Raw genomic sequence first — 22,553 nt, 5'->3', positions numbered from 1 at the left:
GTCACTCCTTTCAGTTCCTCTTTAGCAGAAACGGAGTTGCCTTGTAGCAGAACTTTCCATCCTCACAGATCCAGCCGTGACATTGGGTATGGAAGTCAGTCAAGTTACTGAGACAGTTTCTAAACAGTCCTGTTTGCTACCCTTTTAAATCTTTCAGTTCTGACTTTCCTGGCCCGGAAAAAGCAGCTTTGGCACTTCAAATACTGATTGCACAGAGGCACAACAGGTCATTTTCTGCAGTCTTCTGACATCTAGCAAAGGCTGTTGCAGACTGAAAGCCATTGGAAATTATTATTGCTATCTTTGTTATCCCTGAAAATTGAAATGGCAGAGTTTAGCACAGAGCCTCCTAGACAGAGCAGAATGTGCTGCTACAGGGGGTCTGGCAGGCATAGAGCATGTGGGGTATGGGCAGGTCTTGTGTGTAGATGTGTGTAGGATGCTGAGGTGATGCAGTTCACATGAGTAGCACACATTCCAGAATAGAGATCACAGCACTACTTGATCTTTCTTAACTCCAATTACAGTCTCTGACCTCTAGGGAGGAAGAAGACTGTTGTCTGGCCTCTGTCTCTGCTGCAGTGGGGAATAGATAAATCTCTCTCCCTTCTTCCTTTCCTTTTGCCAAAGCTACTCACAGGTCTGGCAGCAGAAAGCCACAGTGAGCCCCCTTTATTAGTGCTGCCCCTCTACCTGCTTGTTTTCTTGCATTGCCTGATTTGGGGTTGTTTTCCCATGGGTATCTTGAGCCTTGGCCAAGGCTGTTTGAACACACCTGAAAGTGGGCCAGCCAGGGGAAGAAGCAGTAAGGTGACACCCAGGGTAGACAGGAGCCTTCAGCCTGAAGGGTAGGGTATGAACTCCTCCTGATTAGCTTCGGTGGCATGGGTCCATCACCACTTAATTGGCTGCCAATAGTTTCCCTAATGAAGGATGATGGATGGTGCTCTGGGGCCTGCTTGAGGGGACGAGCCCATCAGAAGCAAGGATGCGTGCAGAAACACTGCTCTCACCTGGAAAGGACCTGGGAGAGCCTGAGCACGGATGGTTCCTCTTTTCCTTGCATCAGGACAAGCATCAGTTTTCTTCCAGTGCAGAGATGGGAATTTCTGTGACCCTGCATACGCTTGGCTGGTTAGGGTAATCATCTCCTGTTCCCAGCAGAGATGATCTGGTGTTAGAGAATGTTCTTTCTTGCCTTTTTCTGGTTTTGGTTAGTGAATGTACTTTCTCAGCCAGCCATTGACTTAACTGCTCCAGGCTGGAAGGTCTGAAAGGTCACTTGCACTCCCCTGGAACAGTCTCACGTTCTGATTTTGCTTTAAATGATTCTTTGGGAGTTTGGAGTTCTCTGATGTCATTTAAAAAAAAAATTAAAAATCAAGACCTTCATAAGACTGTGCAGATGAAACAAAATTGTTGTCTTAGCCCACACAGGGTATTAAGCAGCCTCCAGATCCGTTCCTTGTAGCAATAAGAAAAGGATTTGGCATTTAACCTCTTGAAATTAAACCAGAGTGTGAACTTCAATAGTTCAATCTTATCAGGGCTTTGCTAGAATAACAAATTGTGAAAAAATGTAATCATGTCTCCAATGTGACCTTGGCAGATCTGCCTCTGTGATGTGAGAGAGATTAGGTAACTCTAAGCAGATGTCTGTTTATTTTGAAAATAATAGTTATAAAATATTTTTTTCTCTGGTTTGTTTGCACTGCCTGTGAAAGCTATGGCAGAGGGAACTGTGGTCTGCATGGAGCTCTCTGTTACAGGCTGCTCTGTTATGCTGAGCAGTAATTGCTCTTGGAGGTTTGAGTTATTGATCTATTGGTGGGGGTTCAATTTCAGCGTAAAGACCTGTGTTCATGATTTAATTGGAGTGATTAATAACTCGCTGGCAGGCTAGATGAGAATCGATATGGATTTCAGACAGCAAAAGCAGTACATTTTCTCCTGTAACGCAGTAGTTTGATGGTTTATTATTTGCCCTTGTTTGACTACTTAAAAATTGTAAGATTCCTTGGTATGTAGCAGTTTAGTTTGTTTAAAAGCTTATACCTGGAGTTGAATATTGGTGTTTGCTTGCTTTCATGTGGGGGGGGGAGTCTTTCCAATAGCTTATTTACCTTGTTGCTTTTCTGTCACTCGGATTAGGTGTACAAAATGCCATCACACATTAAAAAAAAATCCAGAACAAAGTAAGACAAAACACCCTCAGTAAGTAACTGCAAGAACTTTTAGTAACATCTTGTGGCCAGGCTGAGAGAGGGGCTCCTACGTCACTGTTTTTGGGGCATTTGGCACCTGCTAAGGAGCAGTGCTGAGGAGATTTAACCCTGCAGCATTTGATCCACCATTAGAGCCCTGGATTAAAAGCCTGTATGAAACTTTCAATCTCATTACAACACCAGCATCCACAGTAGGTGCTTTAGCTGCAAATCCAGTTTCAGCTTTGCATTGAAATTTTGCCAGAAGCAACATTGGTTGGAAAATGCAGTGTGACTTATTTTGGGGGGGTTTGAGTGGTGATCCTTCTTCTTTGTGCTCTGGCCCCAATCCTTGTGTTTGGCACCCATTTTCATTCAGCTCCTGCAGCTTTGGAGTGTCGTCATGCATGCTTACAGCTAACATGCCTGGATAGAGCATGGAAAGCTCCCAAATCTCTAGGAATAAAACATCCCATTAAAGAACCATAAAGCAGCAAATCAGCATCAAGTCCATTGGTCTTAATGCTATTGCTCTCAGTTTCAAGGGGAGGGGGTGAAGTCTTTCTGTGCTGCAAGCTTTTGTAACAAAGGCTCTTATCTCCATAGCTGGCTAAGGAAAACATTTAGCATAGTTTGAAACTTCTTTTTGATTTGTGGAGTCCAATAAGCTTTCTAGTGGAAATGCAGATTTTTATAAGGCTGATTAATCCTAATGACAACAGACCTTTTCTTTCTGATTAACATTCACAGACATCTCGCTATATATGATGTGAGAGAGATTATAAAATGTAAAATGCCGCAAACTGAAAGCACTGATCTGGATAGAAAGGCTTTAATTTTAAAGAAATATTTCTTTAGGAAATCTCTCCTACCAGTCCTGAAAGTATTGGAGTCCATGTAAATTTGCCATGCTTGACTTACCAATTGGGCAAGAAACTGTAACTGTAGTGAGAGTGTAAGGAGCCAGGGATGGTGGGTGCAGAACCCTGGAGGTGCTTGGGGCTTCTTAAAGCCCTCAGCTGCATCAGGGTGATGGTGGCTGAGATCCAGGCTGAGCCATCGTTGGGGAATGCTCATGGGATGTGTCCATGTGAGTGTCGGAGGAGAGAGGAGCTCTCTCTGCTCAGGTGTGCTCCTAACATGAAAACTGTGGAGTGTGTCAACCCTTCACTCAGGAGTCTCTGGCTTTGTGTGTAAAATGTGAGCTGCTTTCCTTGTTGTGACATTATGAGATGGCTCAAAGATATTTTACTTTTAAACTTGGGCGCTTCTGAAAGGAGAAGGAGGGGGGAAGACACCCTTGGAAGTTAATTTTGAGGACCAAGCTGACAGCTTTTTGCCACTGTTGCTTTCTTCTAGGTTGAAAAGCTGAAGGCTTGTTACAGCCCCAGCATACAGCAATCTAGCAGGTTAAATGACTTGGGCAACACAGTTTATTAAAACTGGCAAGTGCTCGCTCCAGTTCTCTTCCTGATAGTCAAGGCTGTCTGGGAGAGTAATTGATAGTGGCAGCTGTTCGAAGGGTGTTTCAGATTGCAGCAAGACAATTTGACTTGACAGACAGCTCTGTACAAATGAACTGAGTGATAGGGGATGAATCCAGACCAGGCAGGGGAAGGAGCTCCCTGTTGAAAGCTGCTGTGGTGCTGGGTGATGGGGATGGGCTGGGGGAGCCACGCTGGGAACAAAGACCCAGCAGCTCAGAGCCAGGCATGAGGGCTCCTGCTTACTTCCCTCTGCAAGAAAACAGAGCAGTTATCTGTGGAAGATCCACCAGAGGCCCATGGTGTTCTGAAGAGCCTGTGTCACAAAAGAACATTGTTTTACATGATCTAACATGTACACCACTGTCGTGATGGAAATTTGGCCTTTGCTTCATGATAATGTTAAAAATGTTTCCCATCACATACCAGGGAGCCTTCCAGGCAGTGGTTTGATGTGCAAGTCCCAAGTCTTTATTCCTTATTTTAAGCTGATTTGCATTAAAATGGGGGGAGGATCTTGATGTTCCCATGAGTCTGATAGCCTCTGTGCTCTAGCTCTGCTTGCCTTACCTTTGCAGACCAAGATAATTGTCTAATGTGTTAAATAGTGCTAGCCTAACATGCAATAAAAAAGTCATCCATACAAAAGCAAAAGCCAGCCGAGGATAAAGAATTAGCACTTAGATATTGATTTTCACTTGCAAGCACTCTGACAGTGTCAGTGCTATCATTGCCAATGCAAAATGCTTTATTCTCTCTTGTGCTTAAATATGTTGCATATCCACAGTACATTATGCAGTACTCTGAAAGCAAAAAAAAAAAAAGGTTTGCAGAAGTTCATTGAATGCTCTCTTTTGGTTATTTCTTTGTTTTGACCTACTCCTTGGTTCAAAACTCATCTCTGGGGCTCATCAGCCAGCTCTGAAATACTCAGCTTTTTGCCACATGTCCCTGTAATTCCTGTGGTGATGCTTTTGCAGTGTTTCTTGCTGGAATTATAATATGGAGCAGGGTTCATCATAGCCAGCCTGGCTTATGTCTGTTTTGAAAGATCTGTACAGGGTGGATAGAGAGGGTACAGATGGTGCCTCTTTTGTTTCTTGGGAAATTGCCATTGCTAAAGATGTCATTGATGGATGTAGGAGAAGGATTTCTTTCTCACATCACCCCATCACCCTTGCTGTTTGAATACAAGGAGGGAGGCTGCAGAAAGACGTCTGAATGACTCCACTTTTCTTTTTTTCAAGAGACAAAGGAAAGGCGTGCAAGCAAGATTAGATTATTTCCAATCACATTGTACGTGTGTTGACAGTCCCCTTTCAGCAGCAACCAGCAGCTTGCAAAGAGCAAGAGGTAGGGCTGGAACTGCTGTTGCCTTAAGTACTGTTTGTATAACAGTAGCTGCTTATTGGAGTTCTCAAAGCAGCCTTTACATGTTTAATCCCTTGCACTTGAGCTACTCTTAATCAGCTTGAAAGCAAATTCCTGTAACAGAAAGGTTTAATTTGTGTCTGGGACTTTCTGTATTGTATTTAGCCTGCAAGGCTATGTAGTTACACACTGGCAAGCATGTCACCCTGTGCAGCCCTGGGGATGAGGATGGGCAGTGCCTCTTTATTCCAATCACAGATCTTGTGTTTACTGCAGTTTCATATTGGATCCCTGCTGATGGTCTTTCAGGTTCACATGGTTCCTTCTGAATCACACTTTTTTTTTTTCAGTAAATTCAACTGTTGTTGACCTTGGGGGTTCCCTTAGACTTCAGCTCTTTTTTCCACACATTTACAGCAGCAGCAGCTAAAGCTCTCTGTGCTTCTAAAAGTTTTTAGAAGTTATCTTCTTTAACAGGTGAAATTGGAATCGGATGGAGCCCAGCACACAGGGAGGTTGAAATTTTGCAATGCTCCAAATGACAAATTAATAGATAAAGGCAGCAAGAATGAGTAATCCCACGTTGGGTTTATTTTTCTTATTAGAACAATTTCAGCCCTTTCTTCCCTGTCTCTTGCACTCAGACATAGCTCATCTCTGTGAGATCAAGACATGTTTCATTGTCTGTTCATTTAAGAAGACCTCTCAGTGGAAGAAGTCCAAAGTGTTTGGTTAGAAAATAAACAAAGTGGGCATGCTGAAAAGGGGCAGTGCTCTGCATGGTAGAGAATGGCAGATGTGATCCAGCCCTCCCATAGCATGGCTGAAACATGAATCATTTCAAATGTCAGCTTTCCTGTGAAGGAACAAGCTGAACTGACATGCGTTCATGTTTAATTAAGGTTGAATTATTGGAGCTGACTGTCAAGTCTTAGGCAAATTGGCTCAGCCTGTTATCATTAGGTATGAAAATTACTCCAGGACTCGGTAAAAATAAACACATTTTTGTCTCTAGAATGTTGTGGTTTGGTCTGGTGGGTCTGTGCTTTTGTGAGAGCAATTGTGTGCAGCTTCTTGGGCCCATCTGCTCAGAAGGACTAGATTAGGTGCCAAAGGACAGAAATTTCTAAAAGGATCTCAATGAAACATGATCCAGCTTGTACAAGAGGTTATATTCGGTTTCTTTCCTTGAGATTTTTCCAGCAGCCTGGTCGATTGGAAGGATCTTGGGCATGCGAGAGTGTAGTTCCCTTAGGAGGCTATTCAAGCACCCTAGAGAAGACCTTCAGAGTTTGAGATCCTGAGCAGAAAGGGCAACATCCATTGAAAAATCATTGAAATTAACTTTGTAAGGGATTTCAGGGAAGGTAGCTCAGAGGCTTTCATGTGAATAGAGAGGAAAGTCTTGAACTGGAGATTTTTGTGATAAGTATGATGTCTCCCTTTCCTTCATCCACTTCAGTTCACCCTCAGTCAGCCTCATGAAGCAGCTTAGCTCTCTTGTACTATATCACAGCCATCAGAAGGGGAATCTGGGTATTTTCATTGCTGTGGAGAATGAAACACAAAAGCATTTCAGTACTGCAAGCCAAGAGATGCAAGCTGGCAGCAGAAATTAGTCATGTACCCCTGGTACTAATACAGCCAGGCCAGCTGGTCAGTTCAGTCAGCAAGGGAGCACAAGCTTTTGCTTTGAGAAAATTGCAAGTGAGAACTGTGCTGAAACCAGAGGGAATCAATGGTTGTACACAGAGATGTCTAACAGCTGCTTTTAATGCGGGACTTTATTGATTTGTTTTGGGTCTAATTGACTTTTTACTCAACTAACTTTTGTGATACCAGTGTGTTTTCAATATACACCATTAGTCTACATTGCCTGTAATTACACGATATGAAGTTTAACTCTGTAGGAGGAGGCCTGTTGGATGGAAAGAGCTAATAGGCTCTCAGGAAACCCATGGTCAGGAGTGAAACCCAATTGCTTTTATTGGGTAGCTCCTGAAAAACAGTAGGATCTACAGCTGTGAATATACTCTCTCCAGAGTGCACTGTGTGGGGACCCCTGGCTTGACAAGTCAATTTTTCAGTTGTTAGTAATAAAACCTGAGGAAAATTTACAAATATAGGTGGCATTATAAAAATAACAGTGCACAAGAGTGAGGTGAATTTGCTTTTAGAAATAAATTCTTTGTTGCTCTAAGTAACACTGGAACCAAGTCTAGTTACTCCCCAAAACCAGGATACATTCAATGCATGAACTCATATTTGAAAAAGAAATTAATTGAAACAAGAGTTAGCTTTTTATTTCTTGTAGGGAATAATTTAAGACCTATAGACCTTGTTTCAAACCTATAAAGCTATATAAGGTGCTGGAAAGCACAGGGTTGATTGCACTTGCTGCCACCCAAAGAACAGGTGTTTGGGAAGATGTCTGTTCATATTATTTGTGAATTTTAGGTCACAAGTCCTCAGACAACTTCAACTGATAAATATAGTCCATATGGTTCCACTCATACTCTTCTCACGTTCTGGCTTCATATATATTTAGTGATGGATGGACAGATGGACGGATGAAGTGGTGCAATGGTGAGAGTGCAAGCAGAGCTGGAAGCAGTGGGGAGAGCTGCCTTTTATCTGAAGGAAGGAGATGCCATCACCACATGGGCATTTTCTGTACAGAAATGTGTGCTACAGGCTCTGATTCACCACTGTCCTTCTCTCATCTATTGCCAGCATGGTGGTGCTTAAGTCATCAAAGCAGCAGCAGTGAGGACTCCAGCATCCCATGGGCAGCATTCACAAGTGTGGCCAAAATTAGATCACCGTGTGTGTTTGCTTTATTTCCACACCTCCTACATCAGGAACTGGTTCAGTCCTTTGATGAGACAGGAAAATTTCAAAGGTGGAATTTGTTCATGAGGGTGTTGGAAGCATGTTAATGAGTGTAGGTAGCACCTCTTGGGTGTCTGCAAGCCAGCTAAACACAAACAGTCCCCAACACTTTCTGGTGGACAACAAAAGCATCTATCCACCATAGATGGGTATCTGATCTGGATCTATCTATAAGTCAGATAGAAATGCTGTGTGCACAGTGCTGTGTATGCATGTGGAACACATGGTTGACACTAGTTTTAATAACCATGAACAGTTCATCTTGTAATTGTGGCTTTATTTGCACTCAAGGATACACAGAATATGTTGAAAAGAAGTTATAATGGGAGTTACTCTCATTCATGGTGTTGTTTCAGTTGTCTTTGAGCTTTTGGGTACTGCTTGATCTGCAGTATCTCCTCTTTCCTCCCTTTTCCCTTTTTCTTTTCCAGACTTTAACTCTTAGGGTTTTTTGTATCTTAATTTGGAAAAATGAAAACATGTGGCATCATAGAAGGAATAAGCCCTTATGGTGTTCTCCCTCTAGGTGCATTTTGCAAAGTCACAGCATTCCTGATAGCTTTGACATGCCACGCACATAGGTATGGGCAATGCTTAGGGTGAGCAGGGCTACACTTGAGTGCTCACTGCATTTCTGATTGGATGTTTCCAGCCTTCTTTTTTCCACACAAGTATATGGCCAGGGAATGGCAATCTCACAGCTTTGCTGCAGAACTGTCTCATCTTTTCCTGCCTGAAGATCCCACATAGTCTCTTCCTTAGGAGGAATAAATATGGTAGCCAGGTAGGGTTATCATTAAGAATCAGTGCTTGGGTAATGGTGCATTGTAGCTGGAGCTGAGTAGTGTCTATTACCTTGAAAGAACATTGAGAAAATGAAGTACCTGTATGATCAGGCTTGTGTTGACGAGTTCATTATTAGCATTAAAACTTAGATTGAGCAGGAAATACTGTAGCAGTAACTTGAGAAATGTTCACACTCCTACTGCACATAACCCTGGGATTCTGTAGAAGACAGAAAGCTGTATGTTCTTCTAGTATTCTTTCATTTAGTGACAGCTAAATCTCTTACACATAGGCTAACAAGTACTGCAGACTAGGTAGGCAGTCAAGGACAGAGGAAGGACAGACACAAACACACATCCATCTTGTAGAAGCACCGCTCCCACAAGCTGAAACTTGACTTGTTTTTTCTCAGCTTGATGTCCTGCCCAGCACAGAAACAAACGCAGACCTTTCACCATGTGCTTTGTTCTTTTTTTTTCTCGTTGTTCCACAAGGTCCCACCTTGAATGACAAGCCAGAAGCAAAAGCAGCCAATGTCCCAAAGGTGTCTGGGCTAGAGCGGAGCCGGGAGCTGAGCACCGACGTGCCCTTTGCCCTGCCTATCCCCAGCCCCCAGCCAGTAGCTGCTGTTGTGACTTCTACTTCCTCAGCACCCACGTCCAGCGCCAGAGCAAGCCCACTGCTGAAGAAGGAGCCTGTGATTTCAGCACCAGCACCACCCAGGCTCACACCTCAGCCACAGCCTCGGCCACAGTCCCAACCTCAGCCTCGGCCGCAGTCGCAGCCTCAGTTGATCCCTGAGCTTCGGACCCAGCCTCCCAGCCACATCCCTCCACCTCTCAACTACCAAGTGCATCACCAGGTGGCCCACAACGGACTCAATAATATCAGGTATGGGAGAAGTATGATTGTGTCGTCTTTATGCTGCTGCTGAGACAAAACTTGTTTCAAAAGGGATAGGAGTTGCTGGGAGATGAGACGAGCACTCTTACTGGATAATGTAAGATGTTCCATGTTTGGGTTATGGGACTTCATGTGCTAACCCCAGGGGCTGGAATTTCCAGCTGCATTTGAAAATTCTCCTTTTCTGGGAGAATGGTGTGTGTGACTGGTGGGTAAAGTTCTTTTAAATCCAGTTTCTAGTGGAATTTTGCACCATTTTGTCTGATCTGTCCAGTTTTTGCCTCAGAAATGTAATGTGATCGGAGTTTGAGAAGTTGCTTTGTTTCACGTTCAGAAAGACTTCAATTCAGTAGAAGCTTTGTTCACAGTTTTGTTGGTTCATGAGGGGTTTTGTCAGTAAAGAGGGATATGTATATTGGAAAATGCTGTGTTCCTTATAACTGGACACTGGGCAGGTGGAGAACTGTGCTTCATTCTGACAAGGTCAGGAGTAGCAGGAGGCTTAGCTCTGTGGTTTAAATTGCCTCCATCCAGCAAGTAGGATGAATGTAAATGGTATGGAAACAGAGGTTGTGGAGACAAGAGTTTAACCAGTCTACTGGAACCTGTATAGTCTTTTTGCAGGTACAAAAAAAAGAAAACCTGCCTTGTCTCCCAAATCATACCAGTTAATCAAGATGAGTTATTCAGTTTATCAGTTAATCAAGATGAGAAGACTGACTTAAAACATAGTATTTGACTGCATAAGGGTCAAAATACAGAGAGTTACCATTCATGTACATTTCATGCATACTTAAGATCTCTTGTGGTTTTATCCTGTGCCACCATAGTATAAATTATTAATAATATTTCAATCTATTAAAAATGTCTTCTAGGTTTATATTGCAAAAAATATTGATACTGTGGGACTTGTGCTCAATAACAGCAGCAGCCATACTGCCTTTCAACCCACAAAATGTAGATCGCTCGCAGTGGAGTAATAATAATATAAGATTTAAAATATAGAACTATAACATGACATTTGTTTGCATTCTTGTGTGGATCCAACCACACAGCATGGACAGCAGATACAGCCTGGTCCCAAAGTCACTCACACTGTGCAGCTCTCTGCAGCCAGAACTACAGGGAAAGAAATCAAAGTAATTGCATTGTGTGATCACAAGGATGCACATAGCTACTGCAAGGTCATCAGAGGCTAAATAAAGGTGCAAAATACAGCTGGCTCTGTGGCCTTCATCATTTTCTCATAGGGAGCTCTAAGAATTGCTCAAGTACCAGAGGAAACATCATTCCAGGGAGCTCAAGCTCCATCCTGCCCTGTTGGAGATGTTCATTAAAATTTGTTCATGTCTCCACTGCTATTAAGTAAAACAAAGATATAAGCTGGGGGAGATCAGTGTTACAGGGGGTTGTTGTATCTGGTAGTGTATTTATTGCACTGTTTCAGAGCAGTATTGTAACACACTCTTTTTCTCTGTCTCTCACTCCCCTCCACCCCACATCTTTTTCTCTCTGCAGCCGGAGCAGCAGTGCTAGCAGCGCAACAAGCATCAGCCTCCCGAAACACCTTCCCCTCTCTCCTCAGATTCCTCCACACCATTCCTCCGGCCCAGCTCTGCCCCTCTCCATCTCTAATCTTGCTACCTCGCACTTCTCTCTCAGATCACAGACCCAACACCAGCACCATCCGGCCATGTTCGCCACCCCACCCACGCTGCCACCTCCACCAGCGTTACCCACCAACAGCCTCGTGATACCAGGGCACCCTGCGGGTAGGTTCACTTCTTATTCCAGGGCTGATCTCCCGTGCATGCACTGGAGGGTGTTGAGAGATGGGCTGGCTGGTGGGCAGGTAAAATAAAGTCATGCAGACCCCTCCACGGGCAGCGTGTGCTTATGAAACAGGTAGGAGTCTTGGACGTGCTTTGCCAGATGAGAGGTTCTAAAGTCAGTGCTGTAACTTCCTATTAGAAGTTACAGGAAACGAAATTTTCCCCAAGAAACTTCACCTTTTGGGGGCATGAGTTGTCCAGTGTGGCTTTCCAAGAGTCACCAGATGCTTTTTAGATAAAGAAAGGACAGATGTACAGTTTGTCATTCTCCCCTTCCCCCCACTCAAATGAAAGCTGCTGCTGTTAGAACTGATTTTAAAAAGATGTTTCTAATTGTCCCAGAGTTCTGAGTGACAGCTGAGCAGCCCCCCACACCTTTCCCCCACTCTGATCCTTGGACAAGGATCAGGATCCTCTTCCTGCAGCAGCACAAGCTCTCTGTGTGTCCATGGCAGTTTGGCCTCTGTCTCTGAGGCAGAGACAGCTCAGCAGACAAGCTCTGCTGTTCAGCTCTCACAATCTTTGCATCCTTTCAAAAAGTTTCCTTTGTTCATCCTGGACCCCATTCTATTGTCACTTCTGCCCTAACTGCCCTGTTTACAGCTTACCCATTAGCCTGCAGCTGTCCCTAGAAGAGACCCTGGCAGCTGGAGACTTCCCTGCAACTTTATTTTTGCTGGGGCCTCCTTTTGGTCTGGCACTTGACTCCACAACTAACTCAGCAGGGATTAAAGGGGACAAGTATTTTGCAAAAAATGTGCCCACTGTCTCCTATGAAGCCAGTTAAAGGAATAAGGAGAGGGCAGATTTGCCACGGAAAAATCTGATAGTTTTACATCCCCTTTTTTACTTCCAGGAGCTAAATAATGTCCTGTTATTTATAACTCCTTCTTTAAATGAAAGAAAAATGTGAATTGGCCCAAAGTGAGCTCTCAGAACGATGATAGACAAAAGTGCCTTGGGTTCCTAACCAGAAGCAGGACCACATAGGCCAAAGCTGCTGGCTTTCACAGGCCCTGGCACCATCTAGAATTTCAACCACATGGCTGGGAAGATGTTGGCAGCACTGTGGGAGACCTATTCATTGCTTCCTCTGTTTAAGGCAAAAGACTACTGTGATGGAGACTTTGAAAATATTGCAAAAGGAAATAGCAGTGAGCGCACTAAAAGCATGATATTGCAGTCCCTGAAAGCAAGTATGTTTTCACCATTAACTTCAGGAGGTGCAAGATCAAGTGACCTATTCACATTCAGCAGCTTGCCAGGAAGTGGTAACGGCCTTGCTCCTACTAAAAGGATTTCTCCTGCAATTTAAGCAGGAGAAGCCTAAGTTAGTGGAGGGAAAGGTCTGGGCGTCTAACCCTGCAGACGGTGAAACGCCTCTTGTCTGCATTATAAGAAATGCCTACAAACTGGCACTTCATAAAATCAATACAGAGTGCTCCATAGCCAGGAGCTTCTGCTGTCATTCACAGAAAAGTTTCTTAAAAGCAAACAATATCACTGAGCAGTCCTGAGGAGCTGGGATCCAGCTACTGCTAGCAGCACAGTCCTTGCTGTGCCATTGGAGTGCATGTGTGCTCTTAGTAAAAGTGTAAGCTTAGAAAAGCCATCAGAGATGGTACAGCCCTTTGAAGTCTCCTTTTTGTCATCTTTTTCTCTCCCTGTTTTGGAGGAAAATGTGCTCTTCCTTTAAATTCACTTTGCCACGCTTGTCACCATGAAGCAGAGCTCAAAGCTCTCAAAGCAAGAGCAGAAGCTCTTGCGTGATCTGACAGTACAAATTCAGGTCTCTGAGTAACACAAATGCACTTCTGGTAGAATTTCTTCCCTTTAGAACCTAAAGCTTACACAAGGGACCCAGAAGCAACAGTTTTGTGGGCTACTGCCCTCTACTCAAGGGCATTAAGGGTGGCCCTGATGTCGGATGCACAGAGGAAACAGTGGTCTTTGTGTCTTCTGAACGTGAGGGTCCCTACCAACATTAACAGGATTGATCTTTTTCTGGCATACCCACCTCATGTGTGCACACAGAGCAGCAGTGTTTGGGTGTTCAAAGGGTTGCTCAGTTACTCTGCTCCTAATTATGTGAATTCATGGCCAGACCCATGAGATGGGGCGTTGCTGGTGGGCAGAACTTAGTTCTCATCCTAATGTTGCCCAGAGCCCCACACAGAGCTGGGTTACTTCTTGGCAGTCCCATCCTTACTATGAAGCAGCCACTCCTCCAAGTGCCACACAACTTCTCCAAACATTTCTGGGCCTTTATTTTTTTTTTTCCTCTGGGCTAAAGTTGTGGTCCAAGCCTATGGGCTGGAGCCAGCTGCAAATCTATCAGTCTGACTTCAAGTCTCTTAAAGAAATTGGATATCAGAGCTCTTACAACTGCAGCTCGCTTTTATCTCTCCCTCCAGAAAAGTGGATTGTCTTGATGCTAACAGACGGATTTAGTTTCTTAAAGTCATGCCAGATTTAAATGCGTAAACACACACACACATATGAAATCATGCTCATATTCTCTAAAGAGTTTAGGTTTTGAATATAAGTGCTTTCAGCCTAGGTTTTTTTTTTTTCTTGTTTGCTTGCTCCAAGGAGAACTCATTATAGACTTTTTTGCTTCAGTGCTTTAGACTTCAGTATCAGAAGTATTTGTACTTTCTGCTTTTGTATTAATTATTATAAAGACTGTAGCAGCACACAGTACCTCTCTCAGCAGTGTAGTTATTACTGGAAAGTAAATGACTTAGGTACTCAAAGTTTGCTTTCAAAAGTGACTTCCAATAGTATGTAGACTTCTAAGTGGTAGTACACAACTTGAAACTCCCCATCAGAGTGCCTGTTTTTATAAGATCTTAACCATGTTGGTACAAAAAGAAATTGATTTAGACACTTCTAATGTTAATCTTAACAATGTAAGTAAAAGAAGCACATGTATTCTCTCGCCCCTTTGCATTCAGTACTGTAGTTTAAAAGGAGTGTTATAGTAAAAATGTTCAGGTTCAGTAGGAAGTAGGTGAGTCAGGAATGGGTATAGGTCATCCACAGATGATGGCACAGGTTGCTCTAAGCTCACAAAACAAATAACACAGTGGGTGCTGACTCCTGTTTGAAGCTCTTAGGAAAAGTCACGGATAGATTGAATTGATACCATCAGACATTTATGGGGAACTGGACATTTGTTATTACTGTTCTCAATCACATTATTTCTGAAGTACCTCCAGTGGTATCTTCCATTGGCCTAAACCACACTGAAATTCAGTGCAATTTGGTTCTTCCAGAAGAAGCTACCAAGAGTCCAGGTGTCATATGGTGGAACATTTTGTTTTCTGCGGTTGTTGCAACCTTCTTGAGATATTGAGCCCCAGTTCAGAGTTTCTCCTCTTCCCAGTGATTCCTCCTCCGTATTTTCTAATAGGAGAAAACCTGAAAGAAATGACAAAAACAAAGCAAGTATATCCTGTTGGGAAGTGAGCAAAGGAGCAAATACTACTTCTTAGTATTTAAAATCTCAGAAAAAAAAAATTTGCAAAGAAGGCCTCAATTTGTAGATCGGATGCTTCTGGTCACTGCGTGCATGTCTTGGGGCTGTGATGGAGTATGACACAGGGATCTGTCCAAGCAGGGAGTTTCCACCCAAATCCATTGTTATCTCATTGCATTGTAGACCATGTCAAAATTTTACCTCTTAAGTACAAATATGTTAGAGTGTAATGCAAGTTCTAGGCCCACCATCCATTTGCAGTGTGTATTTACGCTTCTGAATTCCAAGCCTCCAAAGGAACCAGGTCAGTACTACTCATTTTAAAGCAAATCACTGTCCTCAAGGGTGCTCCTCAGCATCTTGCTGGTGCGGGAAGGTCCGGCCACCATGCTGTGAGACCAGGTCCATTCCCAGATCCAATCTTGGTGCCGCGGCCGTCAGGCGCCGGGAGGAGGAGGAGCGGTGGGAGCCGCGTGGGGGTAGCGGGGCGGGGGGGACGGGGTGGATGCTTGCTGACCCCCCATGATGTTTTCTGCTGTGATGACTCATGGTGTTCTCTCTTGCCTTTAGATACCAGCCTGTTGATATCATTCAACCAACCAATCATGTATTGCCAGCCTCATTCGGGGATTCTGATTGGTACTTTGTCACAGGCATCTCTCTTACCTCCACCAATGAGTCCTCACGTAGAAAACCACCACAGCATGACCTGCAGAAACAGGGAATGCCAGGTGAATATTGACTCTTTCTCCTCCGTCTTTGTGGTACTCACAGGCCCACGGGCCTCTGTGTCTTTTTTTTTTCTCTCTCTCTCTCCTCTAGATCACGAACTGCTCAGGCAAGAGCTGAACAACCGGTTTTTGGTTCAGAGTTCGGACCGGGCCGCTGCCTCACTTGGCCCGGTGCCGCTGCTGAGAGCGGAGTTTCACCAGCACCAACACACGCATCAGCACCAACACACCCACCAGCACACATTCACTCCTTTTCCATCCAGCTTGCCCCAGACGCCGCTCATGCCGCCCTCTGCACCTCCCATGGTGCGTACCCCAGCCCAAAATGTGAGGATAAGTAGAGCATCTCTGGTCAAAAAGCCTAACCCGCTCTTGTCAAACAAAACCCAGTCCTCTTCATTTCAGCCAGGCGTCCTGTCCCTGCCCTTCTGACTTGGAAGCCTGGAAAAACAGGCCCAGCACTCCCACAGGGATCCCCTTTCCATCCAGAACCTCCACACTGAGCTTCCAGGTCCCCCCCACTGCTACCTGGGAGCAGATACTGCACCCATAAGACAAGTCCAGAATCTCTTTAGTTTCCCTTTTTGTTTGTCCCACTGTTGCTGTTCCCAGTTCCCCAAAGCCAGGTGCCATGACACATGAAAACACACCAACAAGGGACAGCACAGGAGTGGTGGTCTCCAGTACCAGATGTCCCCACAGCTGTGCCTTGCAGGGCAGACCATCCTTAAATACCTACCCAGAGCTCTCACCATAGTGCAGCTTCTCACCTGATACAAGTTTTGTCCCTCTTCCTCCTAATTCCCTAATTGGTATTGATTTTGACACTTATTATTTGATTACATTGACAAGCACTAATTTGTGTGTAGCTGGTTCTTCTTGGGGGAGAGATCCTCCTGGCTGTGTAATAAGTGTTAACATTTTGCCATTGAATTTGCTTGTAACACAAAGGGACTTTGCTGCAGCTGTTACAAAATTGGTAGAGAGCTACCACAAATGGATTTTGTCAGTACTTTAAAACACACTCTCTCCCCATTTCTGGTAATTATTTTGTGAGATTGAAAGAAAAAGATTGAGCTTTTTCCCCCCCCCTCTCAGTTTCATACTGTGTCCAAAATGCAGAAACAGCCCTCTTCTGCTAAGGGGAATAAAAGCCAGGAGTAACAGCAAAAGCAGCGTTTGGGAAGAAGTACCAAGAACTCAGGGAGCAAAATGTTTCTTGCTTTTCTTTCCCACTGCTTGCTGCCCCATGACATTCTTGGGTTGTAATCTGCTTAGCAGCATGACAATGAAAAGTGATATCATCCACCCAAAATCCAGCCCCAGGTGTTTGCTCAATGTACTTGTGTGTAAACACCTTTCCCACTTTTCTTGGTCTGCGTAAAACAATCTTGAAACTTTTCTCAGAAACTTCCAGTTATTTAAGAATGCTGATATCTGATCCTGAGAACTGCTCCCTCCCCTCCCACCCCTGCCTGTTGATGTCAGCCTTCATAGCAAAAACAGCTTGCAAGGCTCTTTTGTTATATTTCACTCACATCTTCTTATATTCCACTAGATCAGGTCTGCTAATCCCAACACAAGAGAAGAGTGTTGAAATTTACAGCTGCATGTGTTTGATAATTTATGGTATTTACACTGGAGGGGACATGGCTCCAGTAATAACTGTAATTAATGAAATTACAAATCTACTCTCCTGCACGGAGGAGTGTGAAACAGCAGCTGACTTGCCAAATAAGCAGCTTTTCCTGGGGTCCTACAGCTCCTTTCCCTGCCTTTTTCCCCACTCCCCCTCCCCAGCAGAATGTACATACTGTTCAAAAAGGCAATGTATGTATGCTTTGGTTTTGCTTCCAAGGTGGTACAGGACAAATGGTCATAAAAATAAATATGGGGCACAGACTGCATGCGTGGAGGTGTTAAAACCCCATGCTGGAACAGAAGAGGTTAACAATCAGCTTTTCTCCAGGGCACACTCTCTTTTGCAGGGAAGGTGGAATACAGAGAGACTTGTGCATCTAAAGCAATTGAGCCCTTTTCCAAACAATTTTTGGCACTTACAGGAACCCAGAAAGCAGGGAATTAGTACTGGTTGCCCCACAGTAGATGTTGGGGTCTGATGGAAAATGTTCCCTACCTTATAGTCCGTGATGCAGCTGAGTGCTCCAGAAGCAGATCCCAGACCTGGAGCTGATGTTCCTGCAGTCAGTGCCGTGCTGCAGCTGCCAGGGCTGCCCTCCTCACAGGGAAGGAAGCTCCTCACACAGTGCCTGCAAACAGGGTGCTGCAGGGAGACTCCACAGCACCCAGCACAACCCAGGGGCTCCCACCTTTCCATCTCTGTTAGCCTGGGGAGACCAGTCAGCTCCTGGTGAGCACGTATGGAATAACCAGTCAGTTCTGCTCTGTTAAATGCTGTTCAAATGGGCCATGATTATTTGTCTGTGTTGAAATCCTGATGTGTCTGCTATTGCTGGAACCAAACTCACCTGCTTCCTTTCTTTTTTTTTTCTCTTTTCTTTCCAGTTTGACAAGTACGCTCCCAAATTAGACAACCCTTACTTTCGACATTCCAACGTGAGTGCTTACCTTCCTAGGTGGTGTCTTTGTTAATGGTTCTGCTTGCACTTCTTTTGCTTGTTTTCAATTGATTGGTGGTGTTTTGGTTCATTCATTCCTACAGCTCTCTTTCCATCTTGAGTTGTTTGGGGTTTTTTGTTTGTTTTTTTTTTAAGGTACAAGATTTTCTTTGGGCTTTTTTTTTTTTTTAAAAAAAAACAACCAAACTCCTTTGTCTGCTGCATTTTTGCTGCTGTGGCTCTATATTGCTGTGCCTGGGATGGCAGGGAATGCGCAGAAATTGCTAAATCAGTGGTCATTGCAGTATCTTTGCAGCTGGTGCTTCTCACAGTGCAGCAGCCCGGAGTGCATGGCTCTTTCACAAGATTTTGCTCAGGTCACAGGAGTAAGTCAGACTGGTGGTTTCTTCCTGGTGCTCCCCACTGCTCCAAAGCACAAAGCCTACATCTTTTGGGACTTGTAAAACTGCTGTATGTGCTCAGGAGAGGCCTAAGCAAATCTTAACCCAGCCCACACAACTACAAGGTGATGTGCATGTTGCCTGTGGTTAGTGTGCCAAGTAGCATCTTGTGGTTCTTTTTTGCTTTGAAAATCAAAGCAGGTCACATTTCAAAACAGGATCAATTTGTTTGCTACTGCAGAAAAATGCAAAGTTAACCAAAAGTGAACGTAAACCCCAAATTACTCCAGTTCCTCTAAAAATGGTGAACTCTCTGTGCTTCCTGCAGTAGTTTCACAAATTTTAAAGGCACAGTTCTTCAGCATTATTTAGAAAATTGATCAGATGAGCACATTTTCCAAGTTTTGGCTTTGCTCTTAAAATTTTTGAAAGCAAATTTAGTGTGTATTTTCACTGTGGCACTCATTCAAACACAGTACTATTTTTGTCTGTGCCAGGCTTGGCACCTACCTCCATTATTGTTCAAGTTGTCCTGTGACATAAGCATCTCTTTTTCTTTTGTAGTTCTTTCCAACCTATCCTCCAGCAATGCCTGGAATGCCACCCATGCTTCCACATTCAGGTCCCTTTGGGTCACTTCAGGGAGCATTTCAACCGAAGGTACAAACTTCTTCTTCTGAAGGCTTTGTTCTTTTGCTGGGAGAGAAAATGTATTCAGAGTCGTGTCTCTGGTGATTTTGTAGCACATGATTTAACAAGCAGAAGTGCAGCATGGGGTTGGAAGCGATCACCCCACACATTTGTGAGCATCCTCTGCACAAAGCAGCCAACACTTCTGCAGAAATTTTCTTTTGGCACTACAGATTGTTCCTTGGAAAAGGATATAATGGTTCACTTGGGAGGTCAACTGAAACTGGAGGAGAAGCATAGAGTCAAATGCATTATTTGATTGGAATATTTACAGCTAATAACAGACCAATGAGTCCCAAATCATTTTATAAATTTAACAGTCTCAGATTGCAAAAGATAAGCCGTGTTTATTCCAAGAAAAAAAAAAAAGAAAAATTGATTGTACAAGTGTGGGAACAATAGGGAGAGACTGCTACATATGGGTAGAGCAATTTGAAAGAGCTGAATTTTTTATTCCCAGCTCCAACACTGTCTGACCTTGGGCAAGTCGCTTAAATCTTCTGTTCCTCAGCTTCCTCATCTATACAGTTAACTTGCAGTGGGTTTTATAAGGGATGATTAATGCCTGCAAGCTTCTTGGAGATAGCTTGTTTGAAAGGTGCACTGCAACTGCAGCATATCATTACAACCAGCACTGATTGGCGTTTGGAAATGTTGCCATGATAACCAACATTTTTTATGAATTCTGTGGTGTGCACTGCTTTGTTTTTGGTGGTTTTTTTTTTCCCCTCCCAGATGTGTTCTTTTTATTAACTATTTCTAAATGTACAGAAATTGTTAAATCTCTCCAAACAAGAAATATGCATTATGTCTATCTAGCATTCATCTGAAAATGGAGCATTTACTCCATTTGTAAGAAGTAATGTTTAGCATCTTTACTTAGATTTTAGTGATTTCTTATCTTCAACTGCATTTCCACAGAGCTCTGCTGTTGTCTTAGAAACCTTACCAGCACTGTAGCCAGGCCAGTTTGTTTGCATTTGGAAGGTCATTCCCATAACCATACTAAGCAGGGCTGTCAGGTGTGCTTCCCTCAGCAGTCCCCCTGACATCAGTGGAAGTCAGTAATTAGCAACTGCTGCAAATAAGGCCTTTTACAACCTTCCCACTCAATTATTTTTTTTTTTAATGGAAGCTGGGGTTTCCTCAGTGCCCATGAATCCCTTACATTATTTTATTTTCTGGATACATTACAAATAGCAAAGTATCTAACATGGTTTTTTTCAACTAGAGTTCTGTACATAGTGGCTACATGCATAGAAGAGGAGTAGTTGCATCTAAGCAGAGGGAGCAAGAGGGACAGAACCTGTCCCTCTTTGTTTGTCCATCAGTGTTGTTGCTATTCTTGCAAGGGATGTCAGGGAGTCCCTACAGACCCCAAGTTATCAGGGTGTGAACTTGGCTTTCCAAGAAAAGGAGCTGCACAAATAAGGTGGAATTGGCAAAATTTTGCTAATCTGAAGGTAGGGTTCAGTTTTGCCATAAGGCCACTGTTAATGAGAAGTCTCTGAACAACTGATAGTGTGCTCTGTGGTTTCCACCTTCTTTACAGAGCTTTATAGATACCATCTCCCTGTAAAATACCATTAGAGCAAAGGGAAGCAGTTACAAAGCAAGAAAGAAAATGCGAGCACCTTTTACACTTCTAAACAGTTCTTAATAGTGTATTATGACTGGCTTTTAATATGTTTTAATAATAGATTCATAGAACATTTGCTAGCCTGAGTCTAAGCATCACACAGTCACACTCTGGTGCCTTGGTTAATCACTAACATCACCTGATATCTGGAGAGTGCTGTATTTAAATGCAATCTAACATCTGAAAAAAAAAAATAAAGAAGAGGGTTAGGTTGAAAAATGAGTCTGCTGCTTTGGCACATTATTTTCCAGGAGACAGCTGAGCTGCTGGGCAGAGCCACTCTCGCCGTCATTACCACATCATTTTTCCATGCTCTCTCCCTCCCAAGCTGTTTGACTTAAGCCTTCATAATCACTACAGACCTGATGATTTGGTTTTGGCAAGCTGAGTCCTGCACTTCTTGCTTTCCAAAGCAGAGGTCTTGGTTTTGTTTTTCCCTTCCCGTGTCAGTTGCCTACAGCTGTGTGTGTAAATCCACTGCACATAAATCCAGGCTGATGGTAAACTTCTCAGTGAGTTTCCCAAAGGCCATTTCTCACAAGCTATGAACTTGAAAAGGTCAGAAGTATTCCATTTACTTTGCTGGAGGAAGCATTCACATCTATCTCCAGGGAATAAAGGAACAGGATGACACCATGCTATTAACAAGTTGTGATCTTAAAGCTCTTCCCTGTATGATAGCTGTAACTTATTTGCCACCTTATATAAACCTCAGCTGTCAGACAGGCCCTGGGAGCACAGATCTGCCTGGGGAGTTTGGTGACTTACCTGCAGAGACACACATGATAATTTTCTTTTTAAGGAGTCTTGAGGTTATGTAGCCTTAGACAAATTAAAATCTATTTTTCCTTCCACACCCATGACTTTACTCATTCCTCATCCAGTTTGGCTGTTTGAAATCTGGTGTAATTTGACATAAAATGTGAGTGAAATAATCTCTTGGGGAATGAGGTTTAACCCCTCTGCTCTCAGCTGCGTGGAGGCACCAGGTGCAGATGCTCTGGGAATTGGAGATGGATGAATGCCAAAGTGAGAAGATGAACGAGTTCTTGGGGATCATCTAGGACAGGGCAACAGGTGGGATCTGGAGGAGGAGGAAGAACAGAGATCCATTCAATGAGGTGTTTAATTCTTGCTGGAAAAAGATGGGATAAACAATGCAAAGCTATAAAAGACCCACAAGCACCTTCTAAGGTTTCTCATTTTGCTTTGTCAAAGCAAATAAATGGGCTGTTGCCATTTAAACCATTGTGTTATCTAGCCCCAGTTGGAGGGGGCCATGGTCCAGTAGGTGGAATATGGGACTCTGATGCTTAAGTCCTTCTTTTCCTGACTGCAATACTGGCTGCTGCCTGAAACATAAAGGAAGTCAGTCCACCTCTCTCATTCTCCCTCCTACTGTCTGCCTGTTTTGTCTAAAGAATAAGCCTGGGGGCAGGGACTGCCTCTTCCATCCACTTGCCTACTGCATAGCACAATGGGGTTGTGATTTCAATGGGGCTTAGAGGTGCTGCTGTAATACTGTTGCTGCTGCTACAGAATAATAGATGACATGGTGGT

General features: G+C 43.7%; 1 protein-coding gene across 17 annotated transcripts in view; it reads left to right on the top strand.

Moving 5' to 3' along the window:
- The window catches only part of FBRSL1 (fibrosin like 1), a 515,430-nt gene that overhangs the window by 477,419 nt on the left and 15,458 nt on the right, over positions 1 to 22,553 (top strand). For 9 of the 17 annotated variants that reach the window (XM_030460353.1, XM_030460351.1, XM_030460348.1 and 6 more), the window contains 5 exons: positions 9,232 to 9,628; positions 11,159 to 11,412; positions 15,776 to 16,011; positions 18,211 to 18,261; positions 19,229 to 19,324. In XM_030460353.1, the coding sequence (XP_030316213.1) occupies positions 9,232 to 9,628; positions 11,159 to 11,412; positions 15,776 to 16,011; positions 18,211 to 18,261; positions 19,229 to 19,324 (1,034 nt within the window). Of the gene's footprint in view, positions 1 to 9,231; positions 9,629 to 11,158; positions 11,413 to 15,523; positions 15,685 to 15,775; positions 16,012 to 18,210; positions 18,262 to 19,228; positions 19,325 to 22,553 lie in introns of all 17 variants that reach the window. The other 8 variants (XM_030460355.1, XM_030460341.1, XM_030460354.1 and 5 more) reach the window with 5 other exon arrangements.

This window comes from Calypte anna, chromosome 15, assembly GCF_003957555.1.
Source record: "Calypte anna isolate BGI_N300 chromosome 15, bCalAnn1_v1.p, whole genome shotgun sequence".
In the NCBI taxonomy this organism is placed as follows: Eukaryota; Metazoa; Chordata; class Aves; order Apodiformes; family Trochilidae; genus Calypte; species Calypte anna.
The sequence above is the reverse complement of the archived record's forward strand: the minus strand, read 5'-3'. Positions and strand labels throughout refer to the sequence as shown.